Source organism: Panulirus ornatus, chromosome 1 (assembly GCF_036320965.1).
Source record: "Panulirus ornatus isolate Po-2019 chromosome 1, ASM3632096v1, whole genome shotgun sequence".
In the NCBI taxonomy this organism is placed as follows: Eukaryota; Metazoa; Arthropoda; class Malacostraca; order Decapoda; family Palinuridae; genus Panulirus; species Panulirus ornatus.
Window position 1 is genome coordinate 8343302 of NC_092224.1, and position 23512 is coordinate 8366813.

A 23512-nucleotide genomic window follows, 5' to 3' on the forward strand; every position below is an offset into this window, starting at 1 on the left:
ATCAACTTTCAGTTTTACCCATATTAATCGAGAATTTACTTTCTTACATTCTATCACATACTCCCACAACTCCTGTTTCAGGAGTATTGCTACTCCTTCCCTTGCTCTTGCTCTTGTTGGGGTGAAGAGGGTGGTGAGAGTAAGTGAGCTTGGGAAGGAGATTTGTGTGAGGAAGTACCAGGAGAGACTGAGTACAAAATGGAAAAAGGTGAGAACAATGGAAGTAAGGGGAGTGGGGGAGGAATGGGATGTATTTAGGGAATCAGTGATGGATTGCGCAAAAGATGCTTGTGGCATGAGAAGAGTGGGAGATGGGTTGATTAGAAAGGGTAGTGAGTGGTGGGATGAAGAAGTAAGAGTATTAGTGAAAGAGAAGAGAGAGGCATTTGGACGATTTTTGCAGGGAAAAAATGCAATTGAGTGGGAGATGTATAAAAGAAAGAGACAGGAGGTCAAGAGAAAGGTGCAATAGGTGAAAAAAAAAAAGGGCAAATGAGAGTTGGGGTGAGAGAGTATCATTAAATTTTAGGGAGAATAAAAAGATGTTCTGGAAGGAGGTAAATAAAGTGCGTAAGACAAGGGAGCAAATGGGAACTTCAGTGAAGGGCGCAAATGGGGAGGTGATAACAAGTAGTGGTGATGTGAGAAGGAGATGGAGTGAGTATTTTGAAGGTTTGTTGAATGTGTTTGATGATAGAGTGGCAGATATAGGGTGTTTTGGTCGAGGTGGTGTGCAAAGTGAGAGGGTTAGGCAAAATGATTTGGTAAACAGAGAAGAGGTAGTAAAAGCTTTGCGGAAGATGAAAGCCGGCAAGGCAGCAGGTTTGGATGGTATTGCAGTGGAATTTATTAAGAAAGGGGGTGACTGTATTGTTGACTGGTTGGTAAGGTTATTTAATGTATGTATGACTCATGGTGAGGTGCCTGAGGATTGGCGGAATGCTTGCATAGTGCCATTGTACAAAGGCAAAGGGTATAAGAGTGAGTGCTCAAATTACAGAGGTATAAGTTTGTTGAGTATTCCTGGTAAATTATATGGGAGGGTATTGATTGAGAGGGTGAAGGCATGTACAGAGCATCAGATTGGGTAAGAGCAGTGTGGTTTCAGAAGTGGTAGAGGATGTGTGGATCAGGTGTTTGCTTTGAAGAATGTATGTGAGAAATACTTAGAAAAGCAAATGGATTTGTATGTAGCATTTATGGATCTGGAGAAGGCATATGATAGAGTTGATAGAGATGCTCTGTGGAAGGTATTAAGAATATATGGTGTGGGAGGCAAGTTGTTAGAAGCAGTGAAAAGTTTTTATCGAGGATGTAAGGCATGTGTACGTGTAGGAAGAGAGGAAAGTGATTGGTTCTCAGTGAATGTAGGTTTGCGGCAGGGGTGTGTGATGTCTCCATGGTTGTTTAATTTGTTTATGGATGGGGTTGTTAGGGAGGTGAATGCAAGAGTTTTGGAAAGAGGGGCAAGTATGAAGTCTGTTGGGGATGAGAGAGCTTGGGAAGTGACTCAGTTGTTGTTCGCTGATGATACAGGGCTGGTGGCTGATTCATGTGAGAAACTGCAGAAGCTGGTGACTGAGTTTGGTAAAGTGTGTGAAAGAAGAAAGTTAAGAGTAAATGTGAATAAGAGTAAGGTTATTAGGTGCAGTAGGGTTGAGGGTCAAGTCAATTGGGAGGTGAGTTTGAATGGAGAAAAACTGGAGGAAGTAAAGTGTTTTAGATATCTGGGAGTGGATCTGGCAGCGGATGGAACCATGGAAGCGGAAGTGGATCATAGGATGGGGGAGGGGGCGAAAATTCTGGGAGCCTTGAAGAATGTGTGGAAATCGAGAACATCATCTCGGAAAGCAAAAATGGGTACGTTTGAAGGAATAGTGGTTCCAACAATGTTGTATGGTTGCGAGGCGTGGGCTATGGATAGAGTGGTGCGCAGGAGGATGGATGTGCTGGAAATGAGATGTTTGAGGACAATGTGTGGTGTGAGGTGGTTTGATCGAGTAAGTAACGTAAGGGTAAGAGAGATGTGTGGAAATAAAAAGAGCGTGGTTGAGAGAGCAGAAGAGGGTGTTTTGAAATGGTTTGGGCACATGGAGAGAATGAGTGAGGAAAGATTGACCAAGAGGATATATGTGTCGGAGGTGGAGGGAACGAGGAGAAGAGGGAGACCAAATTGGAGGTGGAAAGATGGAGTGAAAAAGATTTTGTGTGATCGGGGCCTGAACATGCAGGAGGGTGAAAGGAGGGCAAGAAATAGAGTGAATTGGATCGATGTGGTATACCGGGGTTGACGTGCTGTCAGTGGATTGAATCAGGGCATGTGAAGCGTCTGGGGTAAACCATGGAAAGCTGTGTAGGTATGTATATTTGCGTGTGTGGACGTATGTATATACATGTGTATGGGGGTGGGTTGGGCCATTTCTTTCGTCTGTTTCCTTGCGCTACCTCGCAAACGCGGGAGACAGCGACAAAGCAAAAAAAAAAAAAAAAATCTACAAAATATTTTAGCATCGGTATTACTATATCTTGTAGTACTCACTTCGTACTCGCTTTTGGCTTGTTTGATAAGTCTTTTCACGTCTTTCCTAACTGTGTTATATTTCGTTGCAATATTCAAGGCACTGTTGATTTCTTAAACTTGTAGAATTTATAGTGCACCGTACAGCTCTTGTAATATCTGAGATACTTTATAAATACCTTAGCTTGTTGTTGCTTTTCTTGTTTCTGTCTTGCAAAGGAATGAATGTATCTCGTTGGTGCATAAACTGACGCTCAAAAGTTGCTCATGATTCCTCTCAGCATGAACTAACAAGAGTGAAACTCTTTAACGCGTCGCACAGTCCATTAAAGTCCATCCTTTTAAAGCTAAGGATAATAGTACTGGTTTTAGGAGAGTCGATTTTGATATTAACGTCGAAGCTAAACATGTTATTGTCACAAGTACCTAGATGTTCTGCAACACTGTATTGGTTGCTAAGAACTCTTGGGATACAAGAACTAAATCCAGTAAATTAGCTTCCCTCGTCGGCTTGGGTGACGGTTTGGTTGAGAAGATTGTCTTCGACGAAGTTGATAAGTCTAAGAGATTTACTTTGTACACCTGATATAGTTTGCCAGTTGATTTCTGGAAGATTAAAATTCCCCAGAATGATTGAGTCTTTATCCTATCCTGTATTGCTCGATACATGACAGTGTCCATACCTGCTGGCTGACTAGGGCGTCATCATACGACGGTTATGTAAAGTTTGAAAAATTCTTTACTAATAATTTGTAGTCTGGTAGATTATGGTCGCTGATCAGATCGCTATTTTTCGTGTTCAGAAATGTTTCAATCAGTGATATCAGCGTGCTCACTGTTGACCAAGCAATGTACTCCAAATCTTCTGTTTCGGCTGGATCTTGTGGTTGATGTTAGTCCATTCAATTTCTTCGTGTAATTTCTGTACAAGACAGAAATGTGACGAACCTCCTGTGACCCGACCCCTATTGTCGCTCTCTGCTGAAGTGGGGTCTTGATGTGACCTTTCACGTTTGACTGGTAATATGACCTGACCTAACTTTAACCGCCCGTTCGATATGGTCAACACCGACCTCTGTGAGTATCAAGGCGCAGGCATTTATCTCTCAGTCACACCTAGTGCTCTACTTAGAGCATACTTACTTTACATTATGCCTTGGGACAGCGCCATCTATAACAATGTTATCCAATCTACTCTCAGGGTGCCAGTCAGCTCGTCATATTCTTCAATGAGAGCTACTGAATTGGAATCATTGTGTTAAATGTTGTTGCTCAGAGCGTTTACCATTAAACATGACTTTTTGGTTTGTACTTTAATGTCCGTTGCTGTCTGAATCACTATGTGGCTACCAGCATACTTCTGAATCGAGTATCTTTTGTGATCTATCTGTATATATATATATATATATATATATATATATATATATATATATATATATATATATATATATATATATATATATATCATACATATCCGCCATTTCCCGCGATAGCGAGGTAGAGTTAAGAGCAGAAGACTGAGCCTTAGATGAAATATCCTCACTTGGCCCCTTCTCTGTTCCCTATCTTGGAAAGTTAAAAATGAGAGGAAGGATTTCCAGCCCCCGTTTCCCTCCCGTTTTAGTCGCCCTCTACGACACGCAGGGAATACGTGGGATGGATTCTTTTTCCCATATCCCCAGGGATGATATATATATATATATATATATATATATATATATATATATATATATATATATATATATATATATATATATATATATATATATATTTCTTTTTCTTTCTTTCAAACTATTCGCCATTTCCCGCGTTTAGCGAGGTAGCGTTAAGAACAGAGAACTGGGCCTTTGAGGGAATATCCTCACCTGGCCCCCTTCTCTGTTCCTTCTTTTGGAAAATTAGAAAAAAAAAATAATAATAATGAGAGGGGAGGATTTCCATCCCCCCGCTCCCTCCCCTTTTAGTCGCCTTCTACGACACGCAGGGAATACGTGGGAAGTATTCTTTCTCCCCCATATATATATATATATATATATATATATATATATATATATATATATATATATATATGTGTGTGTGTGTATGTGTATTTACATAATACAGCCACTAGCGTCAAGTGATTAACACTAGAATATATGTTAAGGTACATGCACTGACAAACGCGACATCCAACACAAACACATTTGACTGTTTAACATTGTCAAGAGTTAGTAATTTTGTATTATACCAGCGTCTTCATGCTCGCCCAGACATACAACCCGACTTTACCTCCTTCAACTCGTCGTCAGACAAGGCTGAGATTCCCTGGATAGACAGGAACTCGAACTGCCGCTTGAGACTGTCACTGCAAAGGGCCGTCCAACTGTCCCCGAAGGACTGTACCATCTCCCAAGCTTCCTTCTCCCATTGGGTGTGCTCCAGTTTGGCCGCTATCTGCAACACAGGCTCAAGTGAGGGAACCTCTCCAAGCATCGGCCAAATTTAAAGATTCTGACAAGTGGTGTAATGCATACAGGCATATATCAACATATATATATATATTTATGTAAACATTTTGATACAAGGAAGGGGGTTTCCAGACCCTCACTCCCGCCCCGTTTAGTCGCCTTGTACGACACGCGGGGAATACGTGGGAAGTATTCTTTCTCCCCTCTAGATTGATATGGGTAAAACTGAAAGTGGATGGAGAGAGATGGGTGATTATTGGTGCCTATGCACCTGGTCATGAGAAGAAAGATCATGAGAGGCAAGTGTTTTGGGAGCAGCTGAGTGAGTGTGTTAGCAGCTTTGATGCATGAGACCGAGTTATAGTGATGGGTGATTTGAATGCAAAGGTGAGTAATGTGGCAGTTGAAGGAATAATTGGTGTACATGGAGTGTTCAGTGGTGTAAATGGAAATGGTGAAGAGCTTGTGGATTTGTGTGCTGTAAATGGACGAGTGATTGGGAATAACTGGTTTAAAAAAATATATACGTAAGTATACGTATCTAAGTAGGAAAGATGGTCAAAGGGCGTTATTGGATTACGTGTTAATTGATGGGCGTGTAAAAGAGACACATTTGGATGTTAATGTGCTGAGAGGGGAAGCTGGAGGGATGTCTGATCATTATCTTGCGGAGGCGAAGGTGAAGATTTGTAGAGGTTTTCAAAAAAGAAGAGAAAATCTTAGGGAGAAGAGACTGGCGAGAGGTGAGCTTAAAAAGGAGACTTGTGTGAGAAACTACCAAGAGAGACTGAGTGCAGAATGGCAAAAGGTGAGAGCAAAGGACGTCAGGGGAGTGGAGGAGGAATGGGATGTATGTAGGGAAGCAGTGATGGCTTCCGCATAAGATACATGTGGCAAGAGAAAGTTGGAAGGTGGGCAGATTAGGAAGAGTAGTGAATGGTGGGATAAAGAAGTACGATTGTTAGTGTAAGAGAAGAGAGAGGCGTTTGGACGACTTTTGCAAGGATGTAGTGCAAATGATTGGGAGATGTATAAAAGAAAGAGGCAGGAGGTCAAGAGAAAGGTGCAAGAGGTGAAAAACAGGGCAAATGAGATTTGGGGTGAGGGAGTATCATCACATTTTAGGGAGAATAAAAATATGCTTTGGAAGGAGGAAAATAAAGTGCGTAAGACAAGGGAACAAAAGGGAACATCGATGAAGGGGACAATAGGGAAGATATAACAAGTAGTGACGAAGTGAGAAAGAGATGGAGTGAAAATCTTGAGGGCTTGTTGAATGTGTTTGATGATAGAGTGGCAGATATAGGGTGTTTTGGTTGGGGTGGTTTGCGAAGTGAGAGAGACGGTCAGGGAGAATGGTTTGGTGAACAGAAAAGAGGTAGTGAAAGCTTTGCGGAAGATGAAAGCAGGCAAGGCGGTGGGTTTGGATGGTATTCCAGTGGAATTTGTTTAAAAAAAAAAAGGGGGGGTGGTGACTGTTGCTCAGTGGTTGGTAAGGATATTCATTGTATGTATAAATTATGGTGAAGTGCCTAAGGATTCGGCGAAATGCATGCATAGTGCCATTGTACAAAGCCAAATGGGATAATGGTGAGTATTCAAATTACAGAGGCAAAGGCTTGTCGAGTATTCCTGGGAAATCACATGGGAGAGTATTGATTGAGAGGGTGAAGGCATGTACAGAGCATCAAATTGGGGAAGAGCAGTGTGGTTTCAGAAGTGGTAGAGAATGTGTTGATCAGGTGTTTGCTTTGAAGAATGTATATGAGAAATACTTAGAAAAACAGATGGATATGTATGTAGCATTTATGGATCTGGAGAGGACATATGGCAGGGTGGATGGAGATACTTTGTGGAAGTTTTGAGAGAATATGTTGTGGGAGGTAAGTTGCTAGAAGCAGTGAAAAGGTTTTACCGAGGATGTAAGGCATGTGTACGATTGGGAAGAGAGGATTCGTTCCCAGCGAATGTCGGTTTGCGGCGGGGGTGTTTGATGTCTCCGTGGTCGTTTAATTTGTGTATGGATGGGGTGGTAAGGGAGGTGAAAGGAAAAGTTTTGGAGAGAGGGGCAAGCATGCAGTCTGTTGTGGATGAGAGAGCTTGGGAAGTGAGTCAGTTGTTGTTTGCTAATGATACAGCACTCGTAGGCTGATTCGGATGAGAAACTGCAGAAGCTGGTGACTGAGGTTAGTAAAGTGTGTGAAAGAAGAAAGTTGAGAGAAAACTTGAATAAGAACAAAGTTATTAGGTTCAGTAGGGTTGACGGACAAGTGAATTATGAGGTAGATTTGAATGGAGAAAAACGGGATGAAGTGAAGTGTTTCAGATATCTGGGAGCGGATTTAGTAGCGGATGGAACCATGGAAGCGGAGGTGAGTCACAAAGTGGGGCAGGGAGCGAAGTTTCTGTGAGCGTAGAAAAATGTGTAGAAAGCAAGAAGGTTATTTCGGAGACCAAAAATGGGTATGTTTAAAGGAATAGTGGTTCCAGCAATGTGATATGATTGCGAAGCATGGGCTATAGATAGGGGTGTGCGGAGTAAGGTGGATGTGTTGTAAATGAAATGTTTGAGGACAATATGTGGTGTGAGGTGGTTAGATCAAGTAAACAAAGAAAGGGTAAGAGAGATGTGTAGTAACAAAATGAGTGTGGTTGAGAGAGCAGAAAAGGATGTTTTGAAATTATTTGGATACATTGAGAAAAGCATTGAGGAAAGATTGACGAAGAGGATATGTGTGTGAGAGGTGGAGAGCAGAAGGAGAAGCGGGAGACCTAATTGGAGGTGGAATGATGGAGTGAAAAAGATTTTGAGTGATCGGAGACTGAACTACAGGAGGTTGAAAGGCGTGTAAGGAATAGGGTGAATTGGAACAATAAGTGTACCGGGATCAACGTGCTGCCATTGGATTGAACCAGGGCATGTGAAGCGTCTGGAGTAAACCATGGAAAGTTTTGTGGGGCCTGGAAGTGGAAAGGGAGCTGTGGTTTAGGAGCATTACACATGACAGCTAGAGACTGAGTGTGAACGAATGTGTCCTTTTTTGTCTGTTCCTGGCGCTGCGTTGCTGGGTGAGAGGGTAGGAATGATATTTCGTGTGTGGCGGGGTGGCGACGGGAATGGATGAAGGCAGCAAGTATGGATATGTAGATGTGTGTGTAGGTATATGTCTTTGTATGTGTATGTTTGTATACATTGAAATGTATATGTATGGATGTGTGCGTGTGTGGGCGTTTATCATATACACGTGTATGTGGGTCGGTTGGGCCATTATTCGCGGGAGACGGCGGTTAATTATAATATATATATATATATATATATATATATATATATATATGCTTGTGGCATGAGAAGAGTGGGAGGTGGGCTGTTTAGAAAGGGTAGTGAGTGGTGGGATGAAGAAGTAAGAGTATTAGTGAAAGAGAAGAGAGAGGCATTTGGACGATTTTTGCAGGGAAAAAATGCAATTGAGTGGGAGAAGTATAAAAGAAAGAGACATGAGGTCAAGAGAAAGGTGCAAGAGGTGAAAAAAAAGGGCAAATGAGAGTTGGGGTGAGAGACTATCAGTAAATTTTAGGGAGAATAAAAAGATGTTCTGGAAGGAGGTAAATAGGGTGCGTAAGACAAGGGAGCAAATGGGAACTTCAGTGAAGGGCGTAAATGGGGAGGTGATAACAAGTAGTGGTGATGTGAGAAGGAGATGGAATGAGTATTTTGAAGGTTTGTTGAATGTGTCTGATGACAGAGTGGCAGATATAGGGTGTTTTGGTCGAGGTGGTGTGCAAAGTGAGAGGGTTAGGGAAAATGATTTGGTAAACAGAGAAGAGGTAGTAAAAGCTTTGCGGAAGATGAAAGCCGGCAAGGCAGCAGGTTTGGATGGTATTGCAGTGGAATTTATTAAAAAAGGGGGTGACTGTATTGTTGACTGGTTGGTAAGGTTATTTAATGTATGTATGACTCATGGTGAGGTGCCTGAGGATTGGCGGAATGCGTGCATAGTGCCATTGTACAAAGGCAAAGGGGATAAGAGTGAGTGCTCAAATTTCAGAGGTATAAGTTTGTTGAGTATTCCTGGTAAATTATATGGGAGGGTATTGATTGAGAGGGTGAAGGCATGTACAGAGCATCAGATTGGGGAAGAGCAGTGTGGTTTCAGAAGTGGTAGAGGATGTGTGAATCAGGTGTTTGCTTTGAAGAATGTATGTGAGAAATACTTAGAAAAGCAAATGGATTTCTATGTAGCATTTATGGATCTGGAGAAGGCATATGATAGAGTTGATAGAGATGCTCTGTGGAAGGTATTAAGAATATATGGTGTGGGAGGCAAGTTGTTAGAAGCAGTGAAAAGTTTTTATCGAGGATGTAAGGCATGTGTACGTGTAGGAAGAGAGGAAAGTGATTGCTTCTCAGTGAATGTAGGTTTGCGGCAGGGGTGTGTGATGTCTCCATGGTTGTTTAATTTGTTTATGGATGGGGTTGTTAGGGAGGTAAATGCAAGAGTCTTGGAAAGAGGGGCAAGTATGAAGTCTGTTGGGGATGAGAGAGCTTGGGAAGTGAGTCAGTTGTTGTTCGCTGATGATACAGCGCTGGTGGCGGATTCATGTGAGAAACTGCAGAAGCTGGTGACTGAGTTTGGTAAAGTGTGTGGAAGAAGAAAGTTAAGAGTAAATGTGAATAAGAGCAAGGTTATTAGGTACAGTAGGGTTGAGGGTCAAGTCAATTGGGAGGTGAGTTTGAATGGTGAAAAACTGGAGGAAGTGAAGTGTTTTAGATATCTGGGAGTGGATCTGTCAGCGGATGGAACCATGGAAGCGGAAGTGGATCATAGGGTGGGGGAGGGGGCGAAAATTTTGGGAGCCTTGAAAAATGTGTGGAAGTCGAGAACATTATCCCGGAAAGCAAAAATGGGTATGTTTGAAGGAATAGTAGTTCCAACAATGTTGTATGGTTGCGAGGCGTGGGCTATGGATAGAGTTGTGCGCAGGAGGATTGATGTGCTGGAAATGAGATGTTTGAGGACAATGTGTGGTGTGAGGTGGTTTGATCGAGTAAGTAACGTAAGGGTAAGAGAGATGTGTGGAAATAAAAAGAGCGTGGTTGAGAGAGCAGAAGAGGGTGTTTTGAAATGGTTTGGGCACATGGAGAGAATGAGTGAGGAAAGATTGACCAAGAGGATATATGTGTCGGAGGTGGAGGGAACGAGGAGAAGAGGGAGACCAAATTGGAGGTGGAAAGATGGAGTGAAAAGGATTTTGTGTGATCGGGGCCTGAACATGCAGGAGGGTGAAAGGAGGGCAAGGAATAGAGTGAATTGGAGCGATGTGGTATACAGGGGTTGACGTGCTGTCAGTGGATTGAATCAAGGCATGTGAAGCGTCCGGGGTAAACCATGGAAAGCTGTGTAGGTATGTATATTTCCGTGTGTGGACGTGTGTATGTACATGTGTATGGGGGGGTTGGGCCATTTCTTTCGTCTGTTTCCTTGCGCTACCTCGCAAACGCGGGAGACAGCGACAAAGTATAAAAAAAAAAAAAAAAAATATATATATATATATATATATATATATATATATATATATATATATATATATATATATATATATATATATATAATCTTTTTTTTTCTTTTTTTTTGCTTTGTCGCTGTCTCTCGCATTTGCGAGGTACCACAAGGAAACAGACGAAAGAAATGGCCCAACCCACCCCCATACACATGTATATACATACACGTCCACACACGCAAATATACATACCTACACAGCTTTCCATGGTTTACCCCAGACGCTTTCACATGCCCTGATTCAATCCACTGACAGCACGTCAACCCCGGTATACCACATCGCTCCAATTCACTCTATTCCTTGCCCGCCTTTCACCCTCCTGCATGTTCAGGCCCCGATCACACAAAATCTTTTTCACTCCATCTTTCCACCGCCAATTTGGTCTCCCACTTCTCCTCGTTCCCTCCACCTCCGACACATATATCCTCTTGGTCAATCTTTCCTCACTCATTCTCTCCATGTGCCCAAACCATTTCAAAACACCCTCTTCTGCTCTCTCAACCACGCTCTTTTTATTTCCACACATCTCTCTTACCCGTTACGTTACTTACTCGATCAAACCACCTCACACCACACATTGTCCTCAAACATCTCATTTCCAGCACATCCATCCTCCTGCGCACAACTCTATCCATAGCCCACGCCTCGCAACCATACAACATTGTTGGAACCACTATTCCTTCAAACATACCCATTTTTGCTTTCCGAGATAATGTTCTCGACTTCCACACATTCTTCAAGGCTCCCAGAATTTTCGCCCCCTCCCCCACCCTATGATACACTTCCGCTTCCATGGTTCCATCCGCTGCCAGATCCACTCCCAGATATCTAAAACACTTTACTTCCTCCAGTTTTTCTCCATTCAAACTTACCTCCCAATTGACTTGACCCTCAACCCTACTGTACCTAATAACCTTGCTCTTATTCACATTTACTCTTAACTTTCTTCTTTCACACACTTTACCAAACTCAGTCACCAGCTTCTGCAGTTTCTCACATGAATCAGCCACCAGCGCTGTATCATCAGCGAACAACAACTGACTCACTTCCCAAGCTCTCTCATCCCCAACAGACTTCATACTTGCCCCTCTTTCCAAAACTCTTGCATTCACCTCCCTAACAACCCCATCCATAAACAAATTAAACAACCATGGAGACATCACACACCCCTGCCGCAAACCTTCATTCACTGAGAACCAATCACTTTCCTCTCTTCCTACACGTACACATGCCTTACATCCTCGATAAAAACTTTTCACTGCTTCTAACAACTTGCCTCCCACACCATATATTCTTAATACCTTCCACAGAGCATCTCTATCAACTCTATCATATGCCTTCTCCAGATCCATAAATGCTACATACAAATCCATTTGCTTTTCTAAGTATTTCTCACATACATTCTTCAAAGCAAACACCTGATCCACATCCTCTACCACTTCTGAAACCACACTGCTCTTCCCCAATCTGATGCTCTGTACATGCCTTCACCCTCTCAATCAATACCCTCCCATATAATTTACCAGGAATACTCAACAAACTTATACCTCTGTAATTTGAGCACTCACTCTTATCCCCTTTGCCTTTGTACAATGGCACTGTGCACGCATTCCGCCAAACCTCAGGCACCTCACCATGAGTCATACATACATTAAATAACCTTACCAACCAGTCAATAATACAGTCACCCCCTTTTTTAATAAATTCCACTGCAATACCATCCAAACCTGCTGCCTTGCCGGCTTTCATCTTCCGCAAAGCTTTTACTACCTCTTCTCGGTTTACCAAATCATTTTCCCTAACCCTCTCACTTTGCACACCACCTCGACCAAAACACCCTATATCTGCCACTCTATCATCAAACACATTCAACAAACCTTCAAAATACTCACTCCATCTCCTTCTCACATCACCACTACTTGTTATCATCTCCCCATTAGCGCCCTTCACTGAAGTTCCCATTTGCTCCCTTGTCTTACGCACTCTATTTACCTCCTTCCAAAACATCTTTTTATTCTCCCTAAAATTTAATGATACTCTCTCACCCCAACTCTCATTTGCCCTTTTTTTCACCTCTTGCACCTTTCTCTTGACCTCCTGTCTCTTTCTTTTATACATCTCCCACTCAATTGCATTTTTTCCCTGCAAAAATCGTCCAAATGCCTCCCTCTTCTCCTTCACTAATACTCTTACTTCTTCATCCCACCACTCACTACCCTTTCTAATCAACCCACCTCCCACTCTTCTCATGCCACAAGCATCTTTTGCGCAATCCATCACTGATTCCCTAAATACATCCCATTCCTCCCCCACTCCCCTTACTTCCATTGTTCTCACCTTTTTCCATTCTGTACTCAGTCTCTCCTGGTACTTCCTCACACAAGTCTCCATCCCAAGCTCACTTACTCTCACCACCCTCTTCACCCCAACATTCACTCTTCTTTTCTGAAAACCCATACAAATCTTCATCTTAGCCTCCACAAGATAATGATCAGACATCCCTCCAGTTGCACCTCTCAGCACATTAACATCCAAAAGTCTCTCTTTCGCGCGCCTGTCAATTAACACGTAATCCAACAACGCTCTCTGGCCATCTCTCCTACTTACATACGTATGCTTATGTATATCTCGCTTTTTAAACCAGGTATTCCCAATCACCAGTCCTTTTTCAGCACATAAATCTACAAGCTCTTCACCATATATATATATATATATATATATATATATATATATATATATATATATATATATATATATATATATATATATATATATATATATCAATTTATTTTACTTTGTCGCTGTCTACCGCGTTAGCGAGGTAGCGCGAGGAAACAGACGAAAGAATGGCCCAACCCACCCACATACACATGTATATACATACACGTCCACACACGCAAATATACATACCTATACATCTCAACGTATACATATATATACACATACAAACATATATATACATGTACATAATTCATACTGTCTGCCTTTATTCATTCCCATCGCCACCTCGCCACACATGAAATAACAACCCCCTCCCCGCATGTGCGCAAGGTAGCGCTAGGAAAAGACAACAAAGGCCACATTCGTTCACACTCAGTCTCTAGCTGTCATGTAATAATGCACCGAAACCACAGCTCCCTTTCCACATTCAGGCCCAACACAACTTTCCATGGTTTATCCCAGACGCTTCACATGCCCTGGTTCAATCCATTCACGGCACGTCGACCCCGGTATACCACATCGTTCCAATTCACTCTATTCCTTGCACGCCTTTCACCCTCCTGCATGTTCAGGCCCCGATCACTCAAAATCTTTTTCACCCCATCTTTCCACCTCCAATTTGGTCTCCCACTTCTCCTCGTTCCCTCCACCTCCGACACATATATGCTCTTGGTAAACCTTTCCTCACTCATTCTTTCCATGTGACCAAACCATTTCAATACATAATCTTCTGCTCTCTCAACCACACTTTTTTTTTATTACCACACATCTCTCTTACCCTTTTATTACTTACTCGATCAAACCACCTCACACTACGTATTGTCCTCAAACATCTCATTTCCAGCACATCTTCTCTCCTCCGAACAACTCTATATATAACCCACGCCTCCCAACCATATAACATTGTTGGAACCACAATTCCTTCAAACATACCCATTTTTGCTTTCCGAGATAATATTCTCGACCTCCAAAACATTCTTCAACGCCCCCAGAACTTTCGCCCCATCCCCCACCCTATGATTCACTTCCACTTCCATGATTCCATCCGCTGCCAAATCTACTCCCAGATATCTAAAACACTTCACTTCCTCCAGTTTTTCTGCATTCAAACTTACCTCCCAATTGACTTGTCCCTCAACCCTACTCTACCTAATAACCTTGCTCTTATTCACATTTACTCTCAGCTTTCTTCTTTCACACATTTTACCAAACTCAGCCAACAGCGCTGTATCATCAGCGAACAACTGACTCGCTTCCCAAGCTCTCTCATCCACAACAGACTGCATACTTGCCCCTCTTTCCAAAACTCTTGCATTTACCTCCCTAACAACCCCATCCATAAAGAAATAAAACAACCATGGGGACATCACACACCCATGCCGCAAACTAACATTCACTGAGAGCCAATGACTTTCCTCTCTTCCTACACGTACACATACCTTACATCCTCGATAAAAACTTTTCACTGCTTCTAACGACTTGACTCCCACACCATATATTCTTAATACCTTCCACAGAGCATCTCTATCAACTCTATCATATGCCTTCTCCAGATCCATAAATGCTACATACAAATCCATTTGCGTTTCTAAGTACTTCTCGCATACATTCTTCAAAGCAAACACCTGATCCACACATCCTCTACCACTTCTGAAACCACACTGCTCTTCCCCAATCTGATGCTCTGTACATGCCTTCACCCTCTCAATCAATACCCTCCCATATAATTTACCAGGAATACTCAACAAACTTATACCTCTGAAATTTGAGCACTCACTCTTATCCCCTTTGCCTTTGTACAATGGCACTGTGCACGCATTCCGCCAAACCTCAGGCACCTCACCATGAGTCATACATACATTAAATAACCTTACCAACCACTCAATAATACAGTCACCCCCTTTTTTAATAAATTCCACTGCAATACCATCCAAACCCGCTGCCTTGCCGGCTTTCATCTTCCGCAAAGCTTTTACTACCTCTTCTCGGTTTACCAAATCATTTTCCCTAACCCTCTCACTTTGCACACCACCTCGACCAAAACACCCTATATCTGCCACTCTATCATCAAACACATTCAACAAACCTTCAAAATACTCACTCCATCTCCTTCTCACATCACCACTACTTGTTATCATCTCCCCATTAGCGCCCTTCACTGAAGTTCCCATTTGCTCCCTTGTCTTACGCACTCTATTTACCTCCTTCCAAAACATCTTTTTATTCTCCCTAAAATTTAATGATACTCTCTCACCCCAACTCTCATTTGCCCTCTTTTTCACCTCTTGCACCTTTCTCTTGACCTCCTGTCTCTTTCTTTTATACATCTCCCACTCAATTGCATTTTTTCCCTGCAAAAATCGTCCAAATGCCTCCCTCTTCTCTTTCACTAATACTCTTACTTCTTCATCCCACCACTCACTACCCTTTCTAATCAACCCACCTCCCACTCTTCTCATGCCACAATCATCTTTTGCGCAATCCATCACTGATTCCCTAAATACATCCCATTCCTCCCCCACTCCCCTTACTTCCATTGTTCTCACCTTTTTCCATTCTGTACTCAGTCTCTCCTGGTACTTCCTCACACAAGTCTCCATCCCAAGCTCACTTACTCTCACCGCCCTCTTCACCCCAACATTCACTCTTCTTTTCTGAAAACCCATACAAATCTTCACCTTAGCCTCCACAAGATAATGATCAGACATCCCTCCAGTTGCACCTCTCAGCACATTAACATCCAAAAGTCTCTCTTTCGCGCGCCTGTCAATTAACACGTAATCCAACAACGCTCTCTGGCCATCTCTCCTACTTACATACGTATGCTTATGTATATCTCGCTTTTTAAACCAGGTATTCCCAATCACCAGTCCTTTTTCAGCACATAAATCTACAAGCTCTTCACCATATATATATATATATATATATATATATATATATATATATATATATATATATATATATATATATATATATATATATATCAATTTATTTTACTTTGTCGCTGTCTACCGCGTTAGCGAGGTAGCGCGAGGAAACAGACGAAAGAATGGCCCAACCCACCCACATACACATGTATATACATACACGTCCACACACGCAAATATACATACCTATACATCTCAACGTATACATATATATACACATACAAACATATATATACATGTACATAATTCATACTGTCTGCCTTTATTCATTCCCATCGCCACCTCGCCACACATGAAATAACAACCCCCTCCCCCGCATGTGCGCAAGGTAGCGCTAGGAAAAGACAACAAAGGCCACATTCGTTCACACTCAGTCTCTAGCTGTCATGTAATAATGCACCGAAACCACAGCTCCCTTTCCACATTCAGGCCCAACACAACTTTCCATGGTTTATCCCAGACGCTTCACATGCCCTGGTTCAATCCATTCACGGCACGTCGACCCCGGTATACCACATCGTTCCAATTCACTCTATTCCTTGCACGCCTTTCACCCTCCTGCATGTTCAGGCCCCGATCACTCAAAATCTTTTTCACCCCATCTTTCCACCTCCAATTTGGTCTCCCACTTCTCCTCGTTCCCTCCACCTCCGACACATATATGCTCTTGGTAAACCTTTCCTCACTCATTCTTTCCATGTGACCAAACCATTTCAATACATAATCTTCTGCTCTCTCAACCACACTTTTTTTTTATTACCACACATCTCTCTTACCCTTTTATTACTTACTCGATCAAACCACCTCACACTACGTATTGTCCTCAAACATCTCATTTCCAGCACATCTTCTCTCCTCCGAACAACTCTATATATAACCCACGCCTCCCAACCATATAACATTGTTGGAACCACAATTCCTTCAAACATACCCATTTTTGCTTTCCGAGATAATATTCTCGACCTCCAAAACATTCTTCAACGCCCCCAGAACTTTCGCCCCATCCCCCACCCTATGATTCACTTCCACTTCCATGATTCCATCCGCTGCCAAATCTACTCCCAGATATCTAAAACACTTCACTTCCTCCAGTTTTTCTGCATTCAAACTTACCTCCCAATTGACTTGTCCCTCAACCCTACTCTACCTAATAACCTTGCTCTTATTCACATTTACTCTCAGCTTTCTTCTTTCACACATTTTACCAAACTCAGCCAACAGCGCTGTATCATCAGCGAACAACTGACTCGCTTCCCAAGCTCTCTCATCCACAACAGACTGCATACTTGCCCCTCTTTCCAAAACTCTTGCATTTACCTCCCTAACAACCCCATCCATAAAGAAATAAAACAACCATGGGGACATCACACACCCATGCCGCAAACTAACATTCACTGAGAGCCAATGACTTTCCTCTCTTCCTACACGTACACATACCTTACATCCTCGATAAAAACTTTTCACTGCTTCTAACGACTTGACTCCCACACCATATATTCTTAATACCTTCCACAGAGCATCTCTATCAACTCTATCATATGCCTTCTCCAGATCCATAAATGCTACATACAAATCCATTTGCGTTTCTAAGTACTTCTCGCATACATTCTTCAAAGCAAACACCTGATCCACACATCCTCTACCACTTCTGAAACCACACTGCTCTTCCCCAATCTGATGCTCTGTACATGCCTTCACCCTCTCAATCAATACCCTCCCATATAATTTACCAGGAATACTCAACAAACTTATACCTCTGAAATTTGAGCACTCACTCTTATCCCCTTTGCCTTTGTACAATGGCACTGTGCACGCATTCCGCCAAACCTCAGGCACCTCACCATGAGTCATACATACATTAAATAACCTTACCAACCACTCAATAATACAGTCACCCCCTTTTTTAATAAATTCCACTGCAATACCATCCAAACCCGCTGCCTTGCCGGCTTTCATCTTCCGCAAAGCTTTTACTACCTCTTCTCGGTTTACCAAATCATTTTCCCTAACCCTCTCACTTTGCACACCACCTCGACCAAAACACCCTATATCTGCCACTCTATCATCAAACACATTCAACAAACCTTCAAAATACTCACTCCATCTCCTTCTCACATCACCACTACTTGTTATCATCTCCCCATTAGCGCCCTTCACTGAAGTTCCCATTTGCTCCCTTGTCTTACGCACTCTATTTACCTCCTTCCAAAACATCTTTTTATTCTCCCTAAAATTTAATGATACTCTCTCACCCCAACTCTCATTTGCCCTCTTTTTCACCTCTTGCACCTTTCTCTTGACCTCCTGTCTCTTTCTTTTATACATCTCCCACTCAATTGCATTTTTTCCCTGCAAAAATCGTCCAAATGCCTCCCTCTTCTCTTTCACTAATACTCTTACTTCTTCATCCCACCACTCACTACCCTTTCTAATCAACCCACCTCCCACTCTTCTCATGCCACAATCATCTTTTGCGCAATCCATCACTGATTCCCTAAATACATCCCATTCCTCCCCCACTCCCCTTACTTCCATTGTTCTCACCTTTTTCCATTCTGTACTCAGTCTCTCCTGGTACTTCCTCACACAAGTCTCCATCCCAAGCTCACTTACTCTCACCGCCCTCTTCACCCCAACATTCACTCTTCTTTTCTGAAAACCCATACAAATCTTCACCTTAGCCTCCACAAGATAATGATCAGACATCCCTCCTGTTGCACCTCTCAGCACATTAACATCCAAAAGTCTCTCTTTCGCGCGCCTGTCAATTAACACGTAATCCAACAACGCTCTCTGGCCATCTCTCCTACTTACATACGTATGCTTATGTATATCTCGCTTTTTAAACCAGGTATTCCCAATCACCAGTCCTTTTTCAGCACATAAATCTACAAGCTCTTCACCATATATATATATATATATATATATATATATATATATATATATATATATATATATATATATATATATATATATATATATATCAATTTATTTTACTTTGTCGCTGTCTACCGCGTTAGCGAGGTAGCGCGAGGAAACAGACGAAAGAATGGCCCAACCCACCCACATACACATGTATATACATACACGTCCACACACGCAAATATACATACCTATACATCTCAACGTATACATATATATACACATACAAACATATATATACATGTACATAATTCATACTGTCTGCCTTTATTCATTCCCATCGCCACCTCGCCACACATGAAATAACAACCCCCTCCCCCGCATGTGCGCAAGGTAGCGCTAGGAAAAGACAACAAAGGCCACATTCGTTCACACTCAGTCTCTAGCTGTCATGTAATAATGCACCGAAACCACAGCTCCCTTTCCACATTCAGGCCCAACACAACTTTCCATGGTTTATCCCAGACGCTTCACATGCCCTGGTTCAATCCATTCACGGCACGTCGACCCCGGTATACCACATCGTTCCAATTCACTCTATTCCTTGCACGCCTTTCACCCTCCTGCATGTTCAGGCCCCGATCACTCAAAATCTTTTTCACCCCATCTTTCCACCTCCAATTTGGTCTCCCACTTCTCCTCGTTCCCTCCACCTCCGACACATATATGCTCTTGGTAAACCTTTCCTCACTCATTCTTTCCATGTGACCAAACCATTTCAATACATAATCTTCTGCTCTCTCAACCACACTTTTTTTTTATTACCACACATCTCTCTTACCCTTTTATTACTTACTCGATCAAACCACCTCACACTACGTATTGTCCTCAAACATCTCATTTCCAGCACATCTTCTCTCCTCCGAACAACTCTATATATAACCCACGCCTCCCAACCATATAACATTGTTGGAACCACAATTCCTTCAAACATACCCATTTTTGCTTTCCGAGATAATATTCTCGACCTCCAAAACATTCTTCAACGCCCCCAGAACTTTCGCCCCATCCCCCACCCTATGATTCACTTCCACTTCCATGATTCCATCCGCTGCCAAATCTACTCCCAGATATCTAAAACACTTCACTTCCTCCAGTTTTTCTGCATTCAAACTTACCTCCCAATTGACTTGTCCCTCAACCCTACTCTACCTAATAACCTTGCTCTTATTCACATTTACTCTCAGCTTTCTTCTTTCACACATTTTACCAAACTCAGCCAACAGCGCTGTATCATCAGCGAACAACTGACTCGCTTCCCAAGCTCTTTCATCCACAACAGACTGCATACTTGCCCCTCTTTCCAAAACTCTTGCATTTACCTCCCTAACAACCCCATCCATAAAGAAATAAAACAACCATGGGGACATCACACACCCATGCCGCAAACTAACATTCACTGAGAGCCAATGACTTTCCTCTCTTCCTACACGTACACATACCTTACATCCTCGATAAAAACTTTTCACTGCTTCTAACGACTTGACTCCCACACCATATATTCTTAATACCTTCCACAGAGCATCTCTATCAACTCTATCATATGCCTTCTCCAGATCCATAAATGCTACATACAAATCCATTTGCGTTTCTAAGTACTTCTCGCATACATTCTTCAAAGCAAACACCTGATCCACACATCCTCTACCACTTCTGAAACCACACTGCTCTTCCCCAATCTGATGCTCTGTACATGCCTTCACCCTCTCAATCAATACCCTCCCATATAATTTACCAGGAATACTCAACAAACTTATACCTCTGAAATTTGAGCACTCACTCTTATCCCCTTTGCCTTTGTACAATGGCACTGTGCACGCATTCCGCCAAACCTCAGGCACCTCACCATGAGTCATACATACATTAAATAACCTTACCAACCACTCAATAATACAGTCACCCCCTTTTTTAATAAATTCCACTGCAATACCATCCAAACCCGCTGCCTTGCCGGCTTTCATCTTCCGCAAAGCTTTTACTACCTCTTCTCGGTTTACCAAATCATTTTCCCTAACCCTCTCACTTTGCACACCACCTCGACCAAAACACCCTATATCTGCCACTCTATCATCAAACACATTCAACAAACCTTCAAAATACTCACTCCATCTCCTTCTCACATCACCACTACTTGTTATCATCTCCCCATTAGCGCCCTTCACTGAAGTTCCCATTTGCTCCCTTGTCTTACGCACTCTATTTACCTCCTTCCAAAACATCTTTTTATTCTCCCTAAAATTTAATGATACTCTCTCACCCCAACTCTCATTTGCCCTCTTTTTCACCTCTTGCACCTTTCTCTTGACCTCCTGTCTCTTTCTTTTATACATCTCCCACTCAATTGCATTTTTTCCCTGCAAAAATCGTCCAAATGCCTCCCTCTTCTCTTTCACTAATACTCTTACTTCTTCATCCCACCACTCACTACCCTTTCTAATCAACCCACCTCCCACTCTTCTCATGCCACAATCATCTTTTGCGCAATCCATCACTGATTCCCTAAATACATCCCATTCCTCCCCCACTCCCCTTACTTCCATTGTTCTCACCTTTTTCCATTCTGTACTCAGTCTCTCCTGGTACTTCCTCACACAAGTCTCCATCCCAAGCTCACTTACTCTCACCGCCCTCTTCACCCCAACATTCACTCTTCTTTTCTGAAAACCCATACAAATCTTCACCTTAGCCTCCACAAGATAATGATCAGACATCCCTCCTGTTGCACCTCTCAGCACATTAACATCCAAAAGTCTCTCTTTCGCGCGCCTGTCAATTAACACGTAATCCAACAACGCTCTCTGGCCATCTCTCCTACTTACATACGTATGCTTATGTATATCTCGCTTTTTAAACCAGGTATTCCCAATCACCAGTCCTTTTTCAGCACATAAATCTACAAGCTCTTCACCATATATATATATATATATATATATATATATATATATATATATATATATATATATATATATATATATATATATATATCAATTTATTTTACTTTGTCGCTGTCTACCGCGTTAGCGAGGTAGCGCGAGGAAACAGACGAAAGAATGGCCCAACCCACCCACATACACATGTATATACATACACGTCCACACACGCAAATATACATACCTATACATCTCAACGTATACATATATATACACATACAAACATATATATACATGTACATAATTCATACTGTCTGCCTTTATTCATTCCCATCGCCACCTCGCCACACATGAAATAACAACCCCCTCCCCCGCATGTGCGCAAGGTAGCGCTAGGAAAAGACAACAAAGGCCACATTCGTTCACACTCAGTCTCTAGCTGTCATGTAATAATGCACCGAAACCACAGCTCCCTTTCCACATTCAGGCCCAACACAACTTTCCATGGTTTATCCCAGACGCTTCACATGCCCTGGTTCAATCCATTCACGGCACGTCGACCCCGGTATACCACATCGTTCCAATTCACTCTATTCCTTGCACGCCTTTCACCCTCCTGCATGTTCAGGCCCCGATCACTCAAAATCTTTTTCACCCCATCTTTCCACCTCCAATTTGGTCTCCCACTTCTCCTCGTTCCCTCCACCTCCGACACATATATGCTCTTGGTAAACCTTTCCTCACTCATTCTTTCCATGTGACCAAACCATTTCAATACATAATCTTCTGCTCTCTCAACCACACTTTTTTTTTATTACCACACATCTCTCTTACCCTTTTATTACTTACTCGATCAAACCACCTCACACTACGTATTGTCCTCAAACATCTCATTTCCAGCACATCTTCTCTCCTCCGAACAACTCTATATATAACCCACGCCTCCCAACCATATAACATTGTTGGAACCACAATTCCTTCAAACATACCCATTTTTGCTTTCCGAGATAATATTCTCGACCTCCAAAACATTCTTCAACGCCCCCAGAACTTTCGCCCCATCCCCCACCCTATGATTCACTTCCACTTCCATGATTCCATCCGCTGCCAAATCTACTCCCAGATATCTAAAACACTTCACTTCCTCCAGTTTTTCTGCATTCAAACTTACCTCCCAATTGACTTGTCCCTCAACCCTACTCTACCTAATAACCTTGCTCTTATTCACATTTACTCTCAGCTTTCTTCTTTCACACATTTTACCAAACTTAGCCAACAGCGCTGTATCATCAGCGAACAACTGACTCGCTTCCCAAGCTCTCTCATCCACAACAGACTGCATACTTGCCCCTCTTTCCAAAACTCTTGCATTTACCTCCCTAACAACCCCATCCATAAAGAAATAAAACAACCATGGGGACATCACACACCCATGCCGCAAACTAACATTCACTGAGAGCCAATGACTTTCCTCTCTTCCTACACGTACACATACCTTACATCCTCGATAAAAACTTTTCACTGCTTCTAACGACTTGACTCCCACAC

The 23512-nt window shown here is 42.4% G+C and overlaps 1 protein-coding gene across 1 annotated transcript in view; it reads right to left on the reverse strand.

Moving 5' to 3' along the window:
- LOC139754925 (angiotensin-converting enzyme-like) overlaps positions 1–23512 on the reverse strand; it is an 81960-nt gene that overhangs the window by 30776 nt on the left and 27672 nt on the right. The window contains exon 3 of the mRNA XM_071672778.1: positions 4787–4951. Coding sequence (XP_071528879.1) covers positions 4787–4951 — 165 coding nt within the window. The remainder of the gene's footprint in view (positions 1–4786; positions 4952–23512) is intronic.